Below are 22,306 nucleotides of genomic sequence, written 5' to 3' on the forward strand. Positions count from 1 at the left end.
CTATGCGTGCCCAATTTGGTTGAAATCGGTTCAGATTTAGATATAGCTCCCATATATGATTTCGACAAAAATGGTCAAAACATCAACATTTTCCTTGTAAAATCGCCACTGCTTAGTCGAAAAGTTGTAAAAATGACTCTAATTTTCCTAAACTTCTAATACATATATATCGAGCGATAAATCATAAATAGACTTTTGCGAAGTTTCCTTAAAATTGCTTCAGATTTAAATGTTTCCCAAATTTTTTTAATAACATTGTGTTCCACCCTAGTGCATTAGCCGACTTAAATTTTGAGTCTATAGATTTTGAAGAAGTCTATCAAATTCTGTCCAGATCGAGTGATATTTAAATGTATCTATTTGGTACAAACCTTTATATATAGCCCCAAGCACATTTGACGGATGTGATATTTACTTTAGACTCTCCTTACTTGTTTTTTTAGAGAAAAGAATACAAATATTTATTATTCAACATATTGTAATCCACGCGTGGCGTGTATTACGTATAGAATAGGATTTTTTATACCCTCCACCATAGGATGGGGGTATATTAACTTTGTCATTCCGTTTGTAATACATCGAAATATTGCTCTAAGACCCTATAAAGTATATATATTCTGGGTTGTGGTGAAATTCTGAGTCGATATAAGCTATCGACTTGAAACTTGGCACAAGTAGTTGTTATTGATGTAGGTCGGATGGTATTGCAAATGGGCCATATCGGTCAACTTTTACGTATAGCCCCCATATAAACGGACCCCCCAGATTTGACTTGCGGAACCTCTAAGAGAAGCACATTTCATCCGATCCGGCTGAAATTTGGTACATGGTGTTGGTATATGGTCTCTAACAATCATGCAAAAATTGGTTCACATCGGTTCATAATTATATATAGCCCCCATATAAACCGATTCCCAGATTTGGCTTGCGCAGCCTCAAAGAGAAACAAATTTCAATTTTCTATAGAAATTTTATTTCTATAGAAAATTTTCGCAAAATTTTATTTCTATAGAAAATTTTGTCAAAATTTTATTTCTATAGAAAATTTTGTCAAAATTTTATTTCTATAGACATTTTTGTCAAAATTTTATTTCTATAGAAAATTTTGTCAAAATTTTATTTCTATAGAAAATTTTGTCAAATTTTTTTTTTTCTATAGAAAATTTTGTCAAAATTTTATTTCTATATAAAATTTTGTCATAATTTTATTTCTATAGAAAATTTTTTTCAAAATTCTATTTCTATAGAAAATTTTGTCAAAATTTTATTTCTATAGAAAATGTTGTCAAAAATTTTATTTTTATAGAAAATTTTGTTATAATTTTATTTCTATAGAAAATTTTGTTAAAATTTTATTTCTATAGAAACTTTTGTCAAAATTTTATTTCTATAGAAAATTTTGTCAAAAATTTATTTCTATAGAAAATTTTCCCAAAATTTTATTTCTATAGAAAAATTTGTAAAAATTGTATTTCTATAAAAAAATTTGTCAAAATTCTATTTCTATAGAAAATTTTGTTAAAATTTTATTTCTATTGAAAATTTTGTCAAACTGAATTATATACGTATTTAATCGGTCTTTTTATACCCACCACCATAGAATGGTGGCGGGGGTATAATAAGTTTGTCATTCCGTTTGTAACACATCGAAATATCGATTTCCGACTGTATAAAGTATATATATTCTTGATCGGGGAGAAATCCTAAGACGATATAGCGATGTCCGTCTGTCTGTCTGTATGTCTGTTGTAATCACGCTACAGTCTTCAATAATGAAGCAATCGTGCTGAAATTTTGCACAAACTCGTCTTTTGTCTGCAGGCGGGTCAAGTTCGAAGATGGGCTATATCGGTCCAGATTTTGATATAGTCGCCATATAAATCCACCTCCCTATTTGGGGTCTTGGGCTTATAGAAATCGTAGTTTTTATCCAATTTGCCTGAAATTTGAAATCTAGAGGTATTTTATGACCGTAAAGAGGTGTGCCAAAAATGGTGAGTATCGGTTCATGTTTTGGTATAGCCCCCATATAGACCGATCTCCTGATTTTACTTCTTGGGCTTATAGAAACCGCAGTTTTTATTCAATTTACCTGAAATTGGAAATCTAGAGGTATTGTAGGACCACAAATACGTGTGCCAAAAATTGTGAGTATCGGTCCATGTTTTGGTATGGTCCCCATATAAAACGACCTCCCGATTTGGGGTCTTGGGCTTATAGAAACCATAGTTTTTATCCAATTTGCTTGAAATTGGAAATCTAGAGGTATTTTCGGGTCATAAAGAGGTGTGCCGAAAACGGTAAGTATCGGTCCATATTTCAGTATAGCCCCCATAAGAACGATCTCCCGATTTAACTCCTTGTGTTTCTAGAAACCGTAGTTTTTATTTGATTTGCCTGAAATTGTAAATATTCTGGTATTTTAGGCTCACAAAAACGTGTATCGGATTAAGTTTTCATCGGTCTATTTGGTAATGCCTCCATATAGACCGACTTCACTTCTTGAGGGTGTAGAAGGCGCACTGATCATGAAAATTGCTTGAAACTCAATGTAAAATTTCCAGATTTTACTTCTACAGATTTAAGATTTCAAACCAAGACGTTATTTTATAATTTTCTTGCACACTTACAAGTGATGTTAATTTTTCCTCTAAAACTCAAACAAAAATGGTTCTTATAAATCCAGAATCTGATATAGTAAATGAATGAGTAAATGAAATATTAGGAAACCCTAATATTTGGTTCATGGTGGTGGGTACTTAAGATTCGGCCCGGCCGAACTTACTGCTTGTTTAATTTAATATATACCACGTATGGACTTACTTACAATTTAGAAGACGGTATTAGGAGGTTTTAAGATACCTTGCCATCGGCAAGCGTTACCGCAACCCAAGTAATTCGATTGTGGATGGCAGTGTTTAGAAGAAGTTTCTACGCAATTCATGGTGGAGGGTACATAAGCTTACGGCCGTATATACTTGTGTTTTAAATGTGATACCATTATGTTAGACTATATTCATAGAATTTAGTCTATATAGTGGCACAACGATAATACTGTACTTTGATATTCCCTGCACCGAAAAAAATATCAACAAAGTTTTTGGTTTGAATCAGAATTCATTTATTTCGTAATTGAATCAGAATTTTTTTTCTGTGTGGCTGTACTCCAAAAGAAATAGCAAATTCATGTCTACAACCAATTTAAATACTATACAATAAATGATGCATACCAAAACTGGTCTAAATCCTCTGATACATGAAATTTTGTGGTTTATGTTCCCGATATTACAACTGTACTCAAAGCTAATATTATAGGACCATTATAAACAAAATTATATTAGGAAAATTATATACAAAATTATATAATTGGGAAATCGAAACTATTTTCTGTTGAAGCCATATTCTTGAAACCATGTCCATAAAATATGGATATGGAAAGAGATAATCCAAATCATTTAATTCATGAAATAATCATAAAATTCGTCCATTTCCGGATAAGCAAACTATAATTAAAAATAACATTGGAAAATTACCTGGTTATAGTAACACAAAGCCTAGCAAAATCTAGATCTGTAATAACTTAGTAACATAGAATTTCTTGGACTCTACATGAAATAGGCGTATAGCAAAGTCATGCCTACAACCAATTTTCAATACCATGCAATAAATGATAATCTGGCGATATGAAATGACAAACTTCAAATGTTCATCCCAAAACCTATCTCAATCGACTAAAACATACAAATTTTTACATTCCTGATAAGATAACAGTAGGAAAATTATATACGAAATGGAAAATAGTTTCCCTTGAAAAAAACGTATAAATACCCCAATGAAAATTAGCAGTGTAGCAAGTTCTCGGTTATTTCCAATTTGTTCTTTAAAGCAATATCATAATGGGACCAACCACATACTGTCAACAACTAATTCAAAGTATCTTTGTGATTTGCATATGCCAGAGTGGTATAGCTATACGACATAAATTCTTTTTCGACAACGAAGATTTATTTGCTCCTTGTGATGATGTTCCACCTGAAGCCGGTGACATTCATGATGTATTCGATTTTGCCAATTTGACAATGTCATATGAAGATGGAAATATCCATGTCACAGGTAGCATGACCTGCGTCTGGAAAGGTTTATCACCGGATGATCGCATAGAGGTACCATTCCACCAATAAAAAAAGTTTATAAATACACTTTTCCCATTGCATTTAGGCCCGGGTACAGGTTTATAAATTTGCTCGCGGAAAATGGCAACCAACAGTTCTGTCAGCCTATATTTTCGATTTCTGTGCTGATATGTTCCTGAAAGGTTCACTGAGTAATGATGTTTGGGCGCAATATATTTTGAAAGAGGATCGCAAATGTTTCTCTAACTATGGGGTAAGTCATTCTCAAAATATTTCAAGTTTAAATGACCATTATATTGTTGAATATAATAAAAAAAAAAAACAATTTAATATCTTCTCCTATGTTAGCATATTTACCATCATCAACCATTCAATGTTGAGTTGATTTACAATTTTAATATTAATATGGAGGGTCGCTACAACAATATATTGACTTTTGTGGCAGTCGCTAAAGATGGCACTAGTCGTCCAAATTATATATGTGCCTCATTTCAAGGGGAATATGTTAAAATCGGTTGGTAATATTCTCAGCCCCTAAATGTGATATGATCTTCTTTTTGGTAGTGGTTAGTCGTTGGAAAAAAATTATAATTATAAAACTGAAATAACTTAGCAAACAAGGCGCAAAAACCTCTCTGATCGTAGAATTATATAGCCATTAATATAGTCATTAGAGCCATAAATTGTCTACATTTAATTTGTAAAATTCTTAAATTGATTTTAATACAATAATTTTTATGTACATGAAATTTGATGGAAAATTATATACAATAAAATTGAATTAGTAAATGTCAATTATAATAGTGTTATCTTTTTTGTAATAGGTATTAATAATATACTTTATTAATTTGGTAAATTTATTTATACGTTCATGAAAATTTAAAAATGTCATGAAAATTTTATAAAAGATAAGACTTCAAACAGCAAACACATGTAGCCAGCAAATAAAATTTGATGTAGTTCCACAAACACTTCTTCCGGGGTCCTCCATCAATTTTTTTCTTTTTCCAATGAAGTTCTGTTGGACCAGTCTTAGCGGACAATTAAATGTCTCAAAAAAATTAACAAAAAACTAAACAAAAAAACAAGTAAAGGGTGATTTGTTAAGAGCTTGATAACTTTAAAAAAAAAAAAAACGCCTAAAATTTGCAAAATCTCATCGGTTCTTTATTTGAAACGTTAGATTGGTCCATGACATTTACTTTTTGAAGATAATTTCATTTAAATGTTGACCGCGGCTGCGTCTTAGGTGGTCCATTCGGAAAGTCCAATTTTGGGCAACTTTTTCGAGCATTTCGGCCGGAATAGCCCGAATTTCTTCGGAAATGTTGTCTTCCAAAGCTGGAATAGTTGCTGGCTTATTTCTGTAGACTTTAGACTTGACGTAGCCCCACAAAAAATAGTCTAAAGGCGTCAAATCGCATGATCTTGGTGGCCAACTTACCGGTCCATTTCTTGAGATGAATTGTTCTCCGAAGTTTTCCCTCAAAAAGGCCATAGAATCGCGAGCTGTGTGGCATGTAGCGCCATCTTGTTGAAACCACATGTCAACCAAGTTCAGTTCTTCCATTTTTGGCAACAAAAAGTTTGTTAGCATCGAACGATAGCGATCGCCATTCACCGTAACGTTGCGTCCAACAGCATCTTTGAAAAAATACGGTCCAATGATTCCACCAGCGTACAAACCACACCAAACAGTGCATTTTTCGGGATGCATGGGCAGTTCTTGAACGGCTTCTGGTTGCTCTTCACTCCAAATGCGGCAATTTTGCTTATTTACGTAGCCATTCAACCAGAAATGAGCCTCATCGCTGAACAAAATTTGTCGATAAAAAAGCGGATTTTCTGCCAACTTTTCTAGGTAATAAAATTCAATGATTTGCAAGCGTTGCTCGTTAGTAGGTCTATTCATGATGAAATGTCAAAGCATACTGAGCATCTTTCTCTTTGACACCATGTCTGAAATCCCACGTGATCTGTCAAATACTAATGCATGAAAATCCTAACCTCAAAAGAATCACCCTTTATATACGGCCGTAAGTTCGGCCAGGCCGAAACTTATGTACCCTCCATCATGGATTGCGTAGAAACTTCTTCTAAACACTGCCATCCAGAATCGAATTACTTAAGTTGCGGTAACGCTTGCCGATGGCAAGGTATCTTAAAACCTCCTAACACCATCTTCTAAATTGTATGTAAGTCCATACGTGGTATATATTAAATCAAAAAAGATCGATCCAATACGTATATAATTCAGTTTGACAAAGTTAACAAAATTTTCTATAGAAATAAAATTTTCACAAAATTTTCTATAGAAATAAAAATTTTGACAAAATTTTCTATAGAAAGAAAATTTTGACAAAAATTTCTACAGAAATAAAATTTTAACAAAATTTTCTATAGAAATAAACTTTTGACAAAATTTTCTATACAAATAAAATCTTGGTAGATTATTTTTGGCTCGAGTGGTAACCATGATTATGAACCGAATAAAATTTGAACAAAATTTTCTATAGAAATAAAATTTTGACAAAATTTTCTATAGAAATAAAATTCTGACAATGATGAAAATTTTATTAAGAACCGAATAAAATTTTAACACAATTTTCTCTAGAAATAAAATTTTGACAAAATTTTCTATAGAAAAAAATTTTGGTAGATTATTTTTGGCTCTAGTGGTAACCATGATTATGAACCGATATAGACCAATTTTTGTGTGATTGGACCAATTTTGGTATGGTTTTTAGCGGAGGTCAAATCTGGAGAACGTTTTAGATGGGGGCTATATATAATTATGGACCGATGTGGACCAATTTTTGCACGGTTGTTAGAGACCATATACCAATACCATGTACCAAATTTCAGCCGGATCGGATGCAATTTGCTTCTCTTTGAGGCTTCGCAAGCCAAATCTGGAGATCGGTTTATATGGGGTCTATATATAATTATGGACCGATGTGGACCAATTTTTGCATGGTTGTTAGAGACCATATACCAACATCATGTACCAAATTTCAGCCGGATCCGATGAAATTTGCTTCTCTTTGAGGCTCCGCAAGCCAAATCTGTTGATCGGTTTATATGGGGGCTATATATAATTAAGGACCGATATGAACCAATTTTTGCATGGTTGTTAGAGACCATATACCAACATCATGTACCAAATTTCAGCCGGATCGGATGAAATTTTCTTCTCTTTGAGGCTCGGCAAGCCAAATCTGGGGATCGGTTTATATGGGGGCTATATATAATTATGGACCGCTGTGAACAAATTTTTGCACGCTTGTTTGAGACCATAGACCAACACCATGTACCAAATTTCAGCCGGATCGGATGAAATTTGCTTCTCTTTTAGGCTCCGCAAGCCAAATCTGGGGATCGGTTTATATGGGGGCTATATATAATTATGGACCGATGTCGACCAATTTCGACATGGTTATTAGAGACCATATACCAACACTATATACCAAGTTTCAGCCGGATCGGATGAAATATGCTTCTGTTAGAGGCTCCACAAGCCAAATCTGAGGGTCCCTTTATATGGGGGCTATACGTAAAAGTGGACCGATATGGCCCATTTTCAATACCATCCGACCTACATCGATAACAACTACTTGTGCCAAGTTTCAAGTCGATAGCTTGTTTCGTTCGGAAGTTAGCGTGATTTCAACAGACGGACGGACGGACGGACGGACATGCTTAGATCGACTCAGAATTTCACCACGACCCAGAATATATATACTTTATGGGGTCTTAGAGCAATATTTCGATGTGTTACAAACGGAATGACAAAGTTAATATACCCCCATCCTATGATGGAGGGTATAACAAGTATATACGGCCGTAAGTTCAGCCAGGCCGAATCTTATGTACCCTCCACCTTGGATTGCGTAGAAACTTCTACGAAAGACTGTCATCCACAACCGAATTATATGGTTTGTGGTATCTTAAATCATTTTCTAAATTGTTAGTTAGTCGATACGTGGAATATATTAGACAAAACAGGTATGTATAGGTAAGTCTACAAATAATTACGAATCGATATGGACTTTTGCACGGTACGTAGAGAGCCAGAATTGAAATATGGGGGTCGCTTATATGTGGGCTATATACAATTATGAACTTGATATGGACCAATTCCTGCATGGTTGTTAAATATCATATACTACCACCACGTACCAAATTTCAACCGAATGGGAAGAATTTTGCTCTTCCAAGGTACTCCGGAGGTCAAATCTGGGGATCGGTTTATATAATTATGGACCGATATTTTTACAATTTTTGCATGGTTGTTAGAGACCATATACTTATACAATGTACCACATTTCAGCCGGATCGGATGAAATTTGCTTCTCTTAGAGGCTCCGCAAGCCAAATCGGGGGATCGGTTTATATGGGGGCTATATATAATTATGGACCGATATGGACCAATTTTTGCATGGTCATTAGAGACCAAATACCAACATCATGTACCAAATTTCAGCCGGATCGGATGAAATTTGTTTCACTTAGAGCCTCTGCAAGCCAAATCAGGGATCGGTTTATATGGGGGCTATATATAATTGTGGACCGATATGGACCAATTTTTGCACGGTTGTTAGAGACCATATACTAAAACTATGTACCAAATTTCAGCCGGATCGGATGACAATTGTTTCTCGTAGAGGCTCTGCAAGCCAAATCGGGGGATCGGTTTATATGGGGGCTATATATAATTATGGACCTATGTGGACCAATTTTTGCATGGTTGTTAGAGACCATATATTAACACCATGTACCAAATTTCAGCCGGATCGGATGAAATTTGCTTCTCTTAGAGGCTCCGCAAGCCAAATCTGGTGATCGGTTTATATGGGGGCTATATATAATTATGGACCGATATGGACCAATTTTTGCATGGTTGTTAGAGACCATATACTTATACAATGTACCAAATTTCAGCCGGATCGGATGAAATTTGTTTCACTTAGAGGCTCTGCAAGCCAAATCGGCGGATTGGTTTATATGGGGGCTATATAATTATGGACCAATATGGACCAATTTTTGCATGGTCATTAGAGACCATATACTAACATCATATACCAAATTTCTGCCGGATCGGATGAAATTTGTTTCACTTAGAGGCTCTGCAAGCCAAATCGGCGGATTGGTTTATATGGGGGCTATATAATTATGGACCGATATGGACCAATTTTTGCATGGTCATTAGAGACCATATACTAACATCATATACCAAATTTCAGCCGGATCGGATGAAATTTGTTTCACTTAGAGGCTCTGCAAGCCAAATCGGGGGATTGGTTTATATGGCGGCTATATATAATTATGGACCGTTGTGAACCAATTTTTGCATGGTTGTTAGAGATCATATGCCGACGCCATGTACCAAATTTCAGCCGGATCGGATGAAATTTGCTTCTCTTAGAGGCCTCGCAAGCCAAATTTGGGGGTCCGTTTATATGGGGGCTATACGTAAAAGTGGACCGATATGGCCCATTTGCAATACCATCCGACCTACATCAATAACAACTACTTGTGCCAAGTTTCAAGTCGATATCTTGTTTCATTCGGAAGTGAGCGTGATTTCAACAGACGGACGGACGGACATGCTCAGATCGACTCAGAATTTCACCACGACCCAGAATATATATATACTTTATGGGGTCTTAGATCAATATTTCGATGTGTTACAAACGGAATGACAAAGTTAATATAGCCCCCATCCTATGGTGGAGGGTGTACAAATATTTCTACAAAAATTGTGTCAAAATTTTATTTCTATAGAAGAGTTTGTTAAAAATTTTATTTCTATAGAAATCTTTGTTAACATTTTATTTTTTTTTTCAAAATTTTATTTCTATAGAAAATTTTCTCAAAATTTTACTACTATAGAAAATTTTCTCAAAATTTTATTTCTTTACAAAATCTTATCAAAATTTTATTTCTATAGAAAATGTTGTCAACATTTTGTTTCTATAGAAAATGTTGTCAACATTTTGTTTCTATACAAACATTTGTCAAAATTTTATTTCTATAGGAAACTTTGTCAAAAATTTTATTTCTATAGAACATTTTTTTCAAAATTTTATTTCTATAGAACATTTTGTCAAAAATTTATTTCTATAGAAAATTTTGTCAACATTTTATTTCTATGGTGAAGGTTACCTAAGAATCGGCCTAGCCGAACTTTCGGTCATATATACCTGTTTTGCACTAACCTCTGGTACAATTTAAAAATTCAAAAGAATTATTTTCAATATTGAAAACAAGTGGGTTTCCTCTTCCAGTGGCAATACCATATGTTTCATTTCGCCTCTTATCATTTTATGAATATTTTATGGATTTTTAAAATGATGCTGCAGTCATGTCAGATCGACGCACGACATGGGATACTTCAACCTATCCGCCTTCAATAAGCCACCAATATGTCTTTCAAGATGACATGGAACATTTTGCTTCGTTCAATCTATAGCTATGACATGGATGCATCCGGCGAGCGTTATGATGTTGGCTATATACGTTGACGGTAGATTTAACCACAATTACCCATTATGGCCATCAATGAGTGAGCGCCATGTGAAATTAATGGCCAAGTATTAAATGAAATGCACATGAAGCTAAGAAGATAACGAAGCTATTGCTGCTGCAGTTCCTCATGCTTCTGATGGTGATGATGATGAGGGCAATAACAACGATGCCAGGTTCAGTATTTAAACTGCTGATGCACTGAATAAACAACTTACACAGTTCTAAAGATTTTGTCTTCAAAAATAAATTATATCATTTTGTTTTCAAGTCAAACGAGTCTTTAGTTCAATTGCAAGAGCGTGTCACACTCACGGTTGCCACTCGAACCAAAAATAATCTACCAAAATTTGGAAAAAAAATTACAAACAAACTACCAAACAAACTTATTTTGCAAAATTATATTTCTATAGAAAATTTTGTCAAAATTTTAATTCAATAGAAAATTTTGTCAATTTTTTAATTCTATAGAAAATTTTGTCAAAATTTTGTTTCTATAGAAAATTTAGTCAACATTTTATTTCTATAGAATACTTTATCAAAATGTTTTCCTATAGAAAATTTTGTCAACATTTTATTTCTATAGAAAATGTTGCCAAATTCTATTTCAAAAGAAAATTTTGGTTATTTCTACAGAATATTTTGTCAAAGTTTTATTTCTATAGAAAAGTTAGTCAAAATTATGTTTCTATAGAAAATTTTGTCAAAATATTCTTTCTATACAAACATTTTTCAAAATTTTATTTCATTTCTGTAGAAATTTTTTTAAATTTTTTTTTCTATAAAAAATTTTGTCAACATTTTATTTCTATAGAAAATTTTGTTTATTTATTTCTACAGAATCTTTTGTCAAAGTTTTATTCCTATAAAAAAGTGAACATTTTATTTCTATAGAAAAATTTGTCAAACTTTTATTTTATTTCTATAGAAAATTGTATCATTTTTATACCCTCCACCATAGGATGGGGGTATATTAACTTTGTCATTCCGTTTGTAACACATCGAAATATTGCTCTAAGACCCCATAAAGTATATATACTCTGGGTCGTGGTGAAATACTGAGTCGATCTAAGCATGTCCGTCCGTCTGTCCGGCTGTCCGTCCGTCTGTGGAAATCACGCTAACTTCCGAACGAAACTAGCTATCGACTTGAAACTTGGCACAAGTAGTTGTTATTTATGTAGGTCGGATGGTATTGAAAATGGGCCATATCGGCCCACGTTTACGTATAGCCCCAATATAAACCGATCCCCAAATTTGGCTTGCGGAGCCTTCCGGATCAGCAAAATTCATCCGATCCGGTTGAAATTTGGTACGTGGTCTTAGTATACGGTCTCTAACAACCATGCAAAAATTGGTCCATATCGGTCCATAAATATATATAGCTCCCATATAAACCGATCCCCAGATTTGACCTCCGGAGCCTCTTGGAGGAGCAAACTTCATCCTACCCGATTGAAATTTGGTACGTGGTGTTAGTATGTGGTCTCTAACAACCATGCAAAAACTGGTCCATATCGGTCCATAATTATATATAGCTCCCATATAAACCGATCCCCAGATTTGACCTCCGGAGCCTCTTGGAGGGGCAAAATTCATCCGATCCGTTTGAAATTCGGTACCTGATGTTAGTATACGGTCTCTAACAAGCATGCAAAAATTGGTCCATATCGGTCCATAAATATATATAGCTCCCATATAAACCGATTCCCAGATTTGACCTCCGGAGCCTCTTGGAGGAGCAAACTTCATCCTACCCGATTGAAATTTGGTACGTGGTATTAGTATGTGGTCTCTAACAACCATGCAAAAACTGGTCCATATCGGTCCATAATTATATATAGCTCCCATATAAACCGATTCCCAGATTTGAACTCTGGAGCCTCTTGGATGAGCAAAATTCATCCGATCCAATTGAAATTTAGTACGTGGTGTTAGTATATGGTCTCTAACAACCATGCAAAAATTGGTCCATATCGGTCCATAATTATATATAGCTCCCATATAAACCGATCCCCAGATTTGACCTCCGGAGCCTCTTGGAGGAGCAAAAGTCATCCGATGCGGTTGAAATTTGGTACATTTCGTTAGTATATGGCCTCTAACAGCCATGTAAAAATTGTCAAATTGTATTACTATAGAAAGTTTTGTCAAAATTTCATTTCTATAGAAAGTTTTGTAAAAAGTTTATTTCTATAGCAATGTTTGTCAACATTTTATTTCCATAGAAAATTTTGTCAAAATTTTATTTCTATAGAAAATTTTGTAAAAAATTTATTTCTGTAGAAAATTTTGTCAACATTTTATTTCTATAGACAATTTTGTCAACATTTTATTTCTATACAACATTTTGTCAACATTTTATTTCTATAGAAAATTTTGTCAACATTTTATTTCTATAGAAAATTTTGTCAAAATTTTATTGCTATAGAAAATTTTGTCAACATTTTATTTCTATAGAAATTTTTATCAAAATTTTATTTTATTTCCATAGAAAATTTTATCAAAATTTTTTTTCTATAGACAATTTTGTCAACATTTAATTTCTATTGAAAATTTTGCCAAATTCTATTTCTATAGAAAATTTTGTTTTTTTTTATTTCTAGAGAATATTTTGTCAAAGTTTTATTTCTATAGAAAAGTTTGTCAAAATTTTATATCTATAGAAAATTTTGTCAAAATGTTATTTTTATAGAAAATTTTATTAAAATTTTTTTCGATAGAAAATTTTATTAAAATGTTTTTCTATAGAAAATTTTGTCAACATTTTATTTCTATAGAAAATTTTGCCAAATTCTATTTCTATAGAAAATTTTGTTAAAGTTTTATTTCTATAGAAATTTTAATCAAAATTTTATTTATATAAAAATGTTTGTTATAATTTTATTTTTATAGAAAATTTTGTTAACATTATATTTCCATAGAAATTTGGCCAAAATTTTATTTTATTTCTATAGAAAATTGTATCATTTTTTTTTCTATAGGAAATTTTTTACAAATTTTATTTCTATAGAAAATGTTGTCAAGTTTTTAATTCGATAGAAAATTTTGTCAATTTTTGAATTTTATAGGAAATTTTGTCAAAATTTTATGTTTACGGAAAATGTCAAAATTTTATTTCTGTGGAAAATTTTGTCAAAATTTTATTTCTATAGAAATTTTAATCAAAATTTTATTTCTATAGAAATGTTTGTTAAATGTTTAGTTTTATAGAAAATTTTGTTAACATTATATTCCTATAGAAATTTGGCCAAATTTTATTTTATTTCTATTAAAATTTTTATAAATTTTTTTCTATAGGAAATTTTGTAAAAATGTTATTTCTATAGAAAATGTTGTCAAGTTTTTAATTCGATAGAAAATTTTGGCAAAATTTTATTTCTATGGATAGTTTTGTTAAAATTTTATTTTATAGAAAATTTTGTCAAAAGTTTATTTCTAAAGAAAGTGTTGTCAAGATTTTATTTCTTTGGAAAATTTTGTCAAAATTTCATTTCTATAGAAAATTATAACAAAATTTTCTATAGAAAATTTTATTTTTATAGAAAATTTTGTCCAAATTTTAGTTCTATAGAAAATTTTGTCAAAAGTTTATATCTATAGAAAATTTTGTCAACATTTTATTTCTTTAGAAAATTTTTTAATCATCTTAATTCTATAGAGAATTTTGTGAAAATTTTATTTTTATAGAAAATGTTGTCAAAGATTTATTTCGATAGAAAATTTTGTGCTATTTCCATAGAAAAGTGATTTCAACGTTTGCTTCCAACACCGTACCAAAGCTCAATTTTTATAACCATCAGGAATTTCTGACTGGGTTGCTATCTTTAACTGAATCGACACCTGCCATCAAGGAAACTATACTCAATTTTGATAATAGGGGCTCTGAGCCAAGGATTATTACCTTCTCATTTTTACCTGTATCGTTATAAATATGATCCTGCCAATTTGCCAATTATACTATATATGGACAATGTTTTCATTATTCTGCGCTTTTGAATATTCTATGGTGTCTGCAAGTCGTATAACCTTGTAGTAGTAGTGGCCCATTTTGTTTGTATATGTTTAATCTTATTGAGAACTGCGGGGCCCTTATTGACTTAACGGGGACTTTACTGACCCACATCTCGACTACTTACTACTTTGGAGTCCCTATTGACCCGCTGTTGTCCTTAGTATTCTAAGTGTCCTTTCTGGTCCATTTGACTTATAAAATGATATTTGACTAAATATTTCTTATTTGTATTTTATAAAGGCCCCTCTGACATTGTCTGTGTACATAAATAAATCAATTATTATTATTTTACTCTACACACAATAGGAGTATTCATACAAATGTAAGCTTACAATTAATTTGGTACTCTACAATAAATGATAACTTGGCAATATGAAATTAATTATCCAAATGTTTTTCCCAAAACTGATCTAAATCCTCTGATACATGAATTTATTGGGGAATTTTCTACATTCCTGTACTCGAAAATAACAATGGGAAAATTATATTAAGCAGCAATTGGGAAATCGAACCCAGATTCTTTCGAAACCATATCCATAAAATGTCCATATGAAAGAGATTATAGAAATATTCAACTAATACATGAAATGATCATGGCATGTGTCCATTCCTAAAATAAAAACATGGACCAATGTAGCCAATCATCGGATCTGGTATTTATCTTGTCTATTAGATCTTTAACAATTTAATAACAAAATTCTTGAGGATTATTAACTTAGTACAAGAAATAGGCACATCTATATGGAAATAAAAAATAAAAAATTTTCGAAACCTATGGACATGGGTATGTCGATATGAAAGTGCTAATCCATGAAATGATCATGAAATTTGTCCATTCCTGGATTAGCAAATTATAATTAAAAATAATATTAGGAAAATTATTTGGTTCTAGTAACACGAAGCCTAACAAAATCTAGATCTGTAATAATTTAGTTTGCATAGATTTTCGAAGGATTAGTACATGAAATAGGCGTATAGCAAATTCATGCATATAACCAATTTTCAATATTATACAATAAATGATAATCTGGCGATATAAAATGAAAAACTTCAAAAGTTCATCCTAAAACCGATCTCAATCGACTGATACATTAAATTTTGTAAAATTTTTTACATTCCTGGAATAATAACTGTACTTGAAGATAACATTAGGAAAATTATATACTACAATTAGGAAATCGACATTATTTTCTTTCGAAACAAGGTATAAATACCCAATTAAAAATTTGTAGTGTTTCAAGTTCCCGGTTTTTAAATTTGTTCGTTGAAATAATATCGCAATGTGGCCAACCACTAACAGCCAACAGCTAATCCCAAGTCTCCTTGTGATTTTCATAGCCCAGAGTTGTATGGCTGATCGACACAAATACTTTTTCGATTACGAAGATTTATTTGCTCCTTGTGAGGATGTTCCATCTGAAACCGGAGATATTCATGATGTGTTCGATTTAACCAATTTTACAATGTCATACCATGAAGGGGATATACATATCACAGGTAACGTGACCTGCGTATGGAAAGATTTAGACCCAGATGATCGTATAGAGGTACAATCCGTTCATATTCAAAAAGTAAGATTTATGCGAAAATTGCTCTCGTTGATTTTAGATCCGAATGCAGCTTTATAAACTTGTTCGCGGAAAATGGCAACCAACGGTTTTGTCAGCTTTCATACCTGATTTTTGTGAGGACCTGTTCAATAAAGGCTCATTGACTAATCAGTTTTGGGGACAGCATATTTTGGAAGAGGATCGTGAATGTAACACTAACTATGGGGTAAATCATTTTCAGATATCATTGCAAAATAATAAAATCGAATTAATTTCTTCTACTAGCACATTTACCGTCATCGACCATTCTTGGTTGATACAGAGTTCGAGTTTAGTGTCAATATGGAGGGTCGCTATAACGTTATAATAACTTTCGTGGCATTCAGTAAATATAATGTAAAACGTCCAAAAAATATGTGTGCTTCGGTTCGAGGGGAATTTGTTAAAATCTAAAACCTCATTCACATTATACTTCCAAAATCTACTTTACCTAGATTTCAAATGTCATTTGCCTTATAAAAAATGGATTTCGAATGTATTTTTAGTGGATTGTGAGTCTAGTTTGTATGGGATATAAGTGTGATGTTGCATTAAAAAAATAATAATAATTAATTTGTACAATTTGTAAATTAATTAGTAATATACGCATGTGTGTCTATAAAATGCATCTATACAAAATTTAATTTAAATTAATTCAAATTATATACAATAAAATAAAATTGAATTGATGGATGCCAACTATTTTAGTGGTATATTTATACCCATCACCACTACTGTGGTACAGGGTATAATAAGTTTGTGCATTTGTATGTAACGCCAAGAAGGAGTAATCATAGACCAACCTTTTAGTATACGGATCGGCTTAGAATTAAATTCTGAGTCGATTTAGCGATGTCCGTCTGTCTGTCAGTCTGTCTGTCCGTCTGTCTGTCTGTTGATGTATTTTTGTGCACTCAAAAAAAAGTGAACTCTCTATTTCACTAAAGCCAATTTAACTTTATATTAGTTCATAGAATCATTATGTTTGGAAAAAGTTTACTTTACTCAAATAATTTTTTGCGTACGTTAGTTAAATGAACTAAAACACAGGAAAAAATTATACAAAAATAAAGCATAAAGGTTTCCTAATTTCGTATTTCTCACAAAATAGTTCATTATTTCCTTAAATTTGTAAATTTTACCAAAAATGTGTCCATCATGAACTTCGTATGGCACTAAAGACATTCTTGCAATTTTGAACTCCAAGATTTCTCTTAAAACTACAAAATTTTCTTTAACAAGTGCAAAAACTTAGTTATGTCTAATAAATTTTCTTGAATTTGTCGAAAAATATTTACTTATTTTTATGACATCGGCGTGATGCCAACGTTTGTAATACTATTTAGTTAAAATTTTCTACAAATATTCAAAATTTTCTAAAATTAATCGAAAGTTATCTTTCCTGGTGGGTTCACTGTTTTTTCAGTGTGTGCAAAGTAAAGCTCGCAGTTTTAGTCCGATTGTCCTAAAATTTGGTATAGGCTCCTGTTTCGGCTCAAAGACGATCCTTATTGATTTTGGAAAAAATCGGTTCAGATTTAGATATAGCTGCCATATATATTTTTCACCGATCTGGTCATAATTGGCGTGTATATCAACCGATCTTCCTCAAACTCCGTAAATCCGAATATTTTATGGGTCTCGAAAAACTTGCAAAATATCAGCCAAATCGGTTCAGATTTAGATATAGCTCCCATATATAGCATTCGCCCGATTTACACTCATTTGCCCACAGAGGCCAATTTTTTGCTCCGATTTATTTGAAATTTTGCACAGGGAGTAGAATTAGCATTGTAACTATGCGTGCCAAATTTGGTTGAAATCGGTTCAGATTTGGATATATCTCCCATATATAGCTTTCGCCCGATTTACACTCATATGACCACAGAGGCCGATTTTTTGCTCCGATTTATTTGAAATTTTGCACAGGGAGTAGAATTAGCATTGTAACTATGCGTGCCAAATTTGGTTGAAATCGGTTCAGATTTAGATATAGCTCCCATATATAGCTTTCGCCCGATTTACACTCATATGACCACAGAGCCTAATTTTTAACTCCGATTTAGTTGAAACTTTGCACAGGGAGTGCAAAATTGGGTTAAAATCGGTTCAGATTTAGATATAGCTCCCATATATATGTTTTTCTGATTTCGACGAAAATGGTCAAAATACCAAAATTTTCCTTGTAAAATCGCCACTGCTTAGTCGAAAAGTTGTAAAAATGACTCTAATTTTCCTAAACTTCTAATACAAATATATCGAGCGATAAATCATAAATAAACTTTTTCGAAGATTCCTTAAAATTGCTTCAGATTTAAACGTTTCCCATATTTTTTTTACTAACATTGTGTTCCACCCTAGTGCATTAGCCGACTTAAATTTTGAGTCTATAGATTTTGTTGAAGTCTATCAAATTCTTCCAGATCGAGTGACATTTAAATGTATGTATTTGGGACAAACCTTTATATATAGCCCCCCACACATTTGACGGATGTGATATGGTCTCGAAAATTTAGATCTACAAAGTGGTGCAGGGTATAATATAGTCGGCACCGCCCGACTTTAGACTTTCCTTACTTGTTTTATAATAATTATTACACAGAAAAAAATTGGAAGTTGTTGCACAAACATTTCTTTTAAATAGCATCCTGGAATCCCCCATCAAGTTTTTTCCACTTCCGATGCAGTAGTTTTGGACAAGCCCACAAACATTTATTTTAAATCGCATCTTGGAATCCCCCATCAAGTTTTTTCCACTTCCGATGCAGTCCTTTTGGACAAGTCCACAAGCATTAACGCGTATCGCGGGATCTTCTATCTTAGAAATTACGGAATAAGGACGTTTTAAGTGAAAAATTAAGTTTTGTACAATTAAATTTCGCAAAAAAGAATAGAAAATCAATAAAAAAGTAAAAACTAATAAAAAAAATATATAAAAAAGTATCCCCGCTGCGATTTGAACCTGTACCGTTTGACTTTTCCCCTCCCATGGAATAATATATTTTTACAAAATATATTCCGAAAAAAACCAATAAAAACAATGTATAACATAAAAAATTATTTTTTAGAAAAATATTTAATAAAAAAAATTGCTGGTGAGATTTGAACCACCATTCTTTTTTTCACTATTTTTTCACTCATAATAATAAAGAACATCTCCGGAAGTAGTTAGAATGTCATGCCTTGTCAAACATTTGAATAGACGTTTTGATGCATCGTGTTCAATGGCGTTTGTGGCTGAGTGTGCTAAGGCGTTCTGTTATGGTGCCAACAGACCCAGGTTCAACCCCCGGTGGAAGCCAAGAAGTTTTTCAATTTGTAAAATTTAGATAATAAGAAAATAAAAATTTAACAAAAAATACTGACAAAAAAAGTGAAATTGGAAAATAAAAATTGTTTTTTAGGTTTTACATTTCTTCATCCAAATGAACTTCCAAGGTACAACTTCTAAAGCAATGCAAAAGATAAAAAAAAAAAATGGAGTACTTCCGTCCTACGACAAACTCATGTAAAATTCATTGGAGATGATCCAAATTTGCACTACTTCCGGATCCCAAATTGGGGATCCAAACTACTTTTTTGGAAGCTCTTCTTTGCTGTTTAATGATATATTTCGTTATTATTTTGGGAAAATTATTTTTACGTTCACAATAATCATACGAACAAAAAAAAACATAAACATAAAATTAAACCTCTCAGAAGTTAAGATGAGTGTGACGTCTAAATGTTGTCCATTTATAAGAGGTCACAAACATCTCACGATATTGGTCCTTTTATGAAAGGTTTCCGGTTTTCAAAGTGTACAAGTGTAACAATTCTCACTATATACAGTAACGGATCTATACATACCAGTGCAATTTTTGAAGTTCCCAATAAATATCGAAAAACACTTCCAAACATTTGCCATGTTCCATGTATTGTAAGCAAATGATTGAGTCAATAGATAAGCCCACAATAAATCACCATCTCATGTAATGCAACGTATGTTATAAGCCACCATGTCAGAAGAGCCTGAAAGCAAAATGAAGAAAAAAAACATGCAGAGTATTTAATTTTTATCAATGGAATGAGGTCAAACGCAAATTCATATGGATAAGCAGAGATGAGATTACAAAAATAAAAATTCGCCACAAAATTATTTAAATTGCTTGGCTGTTTAAATATTGCACTGGTATCCATTCATTAACTATTCCCCTCTATTTGGAGTCATTATTCGCAATTTTACCGTTGATATGAAGCCCCCCATCATTATCCTTGTCAGGCAAATCCACAAACGGAGATTGCGTGACAAAAATTGTAAATTTTTTTGCTTTGTTTGAATTGTTTTGTATGGTTGCTAAACGGGGGTTTTTCAATTAAAAAAAATGTAAAAGAAACTGAGGCTATAACTATAGGCAATAAAATCTCAATTAAATATGTGATGAAAATATTTCGATTTAAAGGAGGAAAAAAAATCTGAAACAGAAAGGAACGATTGAACCGAAGCTCATAACCCCTTCACCGAAAGATTACCCCAGCCAAGTCATAACCAAATCAGGGAGCCGCCGTTGTGCGATGGTCAATTGTAAAACTGATGCTAAAATGAACTAATATTTATTGGAAAATTGTACTTTGTTTTAGTTTATTATATATATTATAGTTTATGTTGTCAGTAGTTTTCTGGCTCTTGTGCCCAAATTATGATGTTTTCGTCCCCAAAAATCCCCAATTTAAATTCAAATTCCTCACAAAAATCTCCAATACATATTTGACAAGTTTTTTTGAAAAAAAAAAAAATAAATAAATAAAATAAAGCAAAAGGCTCTGCTGTAAAAAATCAGTAAAAATATAAAAATTAAAATTTTGTCAAGATTTCGAACCACAACACCAACAGTATGGTGATCGTCTTCCAAATGCTGGAGATATGAAAATGGGATTTCGGACACTTTGTATTTATGATCGAAAATTTACTTCTAAATATTCAAGTTGTAAAATTGGGTGCTTGACACGTTGCCAAAGTTGGTAGAATTCTACCAGAATTTTTTTTTTTGTTTCGTAGATTGGTAGAATTTTTGATGTTTTGGTAGATTTTGTATAAATCATAAATTTTCTTTAGAAATAAAATTTTGAGAAAATTTTCTATAGAAATAAAATTGTGAGAAATTTTTCTAAAGAAGTATAATTTTGACAAACTTTTGTATAGAAATAAAATTTAGAATAAAAAAAAAATTGAGAAAATTTTCTATAGAAATAAAATATTGAGAAAATTTTCTATAGAAATAAGATTTTGACAGAATTTTCTATAGAAATAAAATATTGACAAAATTTTCTGTAGCAATAAAACTTCAAAACATTTTCTATAGAAATACAATTTTGACAAAATTTTCTATAGAAATAAAATTTTGACAAAAATTTCTATAGAAATAAAATTTTGACACATTTTCTATAGAAATAAAATTTTGACAAAAATTTCTGTAAAATAAAATTTTGACAGAATTTTCTATAGAAATAAAATATTGACAAAATTGTCTGTAGCAATAAAAGTTCGAAAACATTTGCTATAGAAATAAAATTTTGACAAAATTTTCTATAGAAATAAAATTTTGACAAAAATTTCTATAGAAATAAAATTTTGACAAAAATTTCTGTAAAATAAAATTTTGACACATTTTCTATAGAAATAAAATTTTGACAAAAATTTCTGTAAAATAAAATTTTGACAGAATTTTCTATAGAAATAAAATATTGACAAAATTTTCTGTAGCAATAACAGTTCGAAAACATTTTCTATAGAAATAAAATTTTGACAAAAATTTTTGTAAAATAAAATTTTGACACATTTTCTATAGAAATAAAATTTTGACAAAATTTTCTGTATAGAAATAAAATTTTGACAAAATTTTCTCTATAGAAATAAAATTTTGACAAAATTTTCTATAGAAATAATATTTTGACAAAATTTTCTTTAGAAATAAAGTTTTGACAAAATTTTCTACATAGAAAAAAAATTTGAGAAAATTTTTGATAGAAATAAAATTTTGAGAAAATTTTCTGTATAGGAATAA

General features: G+C 31.6%; 2 protein-coding genes across 2 annotated transcripts; both read left to right on the top strand.

Annotated features, from left to right (window-relative positions):
- Positions 1–3,867: 3,867 nt before the first annotated feature.
- On the top strand, positions 3,868–4,928 carry LOC142239103 (uncharacterized). The gene is made up of 3 exons (XM_075310864.1): positions 3,868–4,163; positions 4,219–4,386; positions 4,482–4,928. The coding sequence occupies exons 1-3, from the start codon at positions 3,897–3,899 to the stop codon at positions 4,653–4,655; spliced, it is 609 nt and encodes a 202-aa protein (XP_075166979.1). The 5' UTR covers positions 3,868–3,896; the 3' UTR covers positions 4,656–4,928.
- An 11,010-nt stretch (positions 4,929–15,938) lies between these two features.
- LOC142239104 (uncharacterized) lies at positions 15,939–16,774 on the top strand. The gene is made up of 3 exons (XM_075310866.1): positions 15,939–16,220; positions 16,282–16,449; positions 16,509–16,774. Exons 1-3 carry the CDS (start codon positions 15,954–15,956, stop codon positions 16,674–16,676), a joined length of 603 nt encoding a protein of 200 aa, XP_075166981.1. The 5' UTR covers positions 15,939–15,953; the 3' UTR covers positions 16,677–16,774.
- The last annotated feature ends 5,532 nt before the right edge of the window (positions 16,775–22,306 follow it).

Source organism: Haematobia irritans, chromosome 5 (genome assembly GCF_050003625.1).
Source record: "Haematobia irritans isolate KBUSLIRL chromosome 5, ASM5000362v1, whole genome shotgun sequence".
Taxonomy (NCBI): domain Eukaryota; kingdom Metazoa; phylum Arthropoda; class Insecta; order Diptera; family Muscidae; genus Haematobia; species Haematobia irritans.

Coding starts and splice junctions, on each gene's coding strand:
- LOC142239103 (XM_075310864.1), top strand. CDS start 3,897: ATGGGACCAACCACATACTGTCAACAACTAATTCAAAGTATCTTTGTG. Junction 4,164..4,218: donor CACCGGATGATCGCATAGAG/GTACCATTCCAC, acceptor CATTGCATTTAG/GCCCGGGTACAGGTTTATAA. Junction 4,387..4,481: donor AATGTTTCTCTAACTATGGG/GTAAGTCATTCT, acceptor CTCCTATGTTAG/CATATTTACCATCATCAACC.
- LOC142239104 (XM_075310866.1), top strand. CDS start 15,954: ATGTGGCCAACCACTAACAGCCAACAGCTAATCCCAAGTCTCCTTGTG. Junction 16,221..16,281: donor ACCCAGATGATCGTATAGAG/GTACAATCCGTT, acceptor CGTTGATTTTAG/ATCCGAATGCAGCTTTATAA. Junction 16,450..16,508: donor AATGTAACACTAACTATGGG/GTAAATCATTTT, acceptor TTCTTCTACTAG/CACATTTACCGTCATCGACC.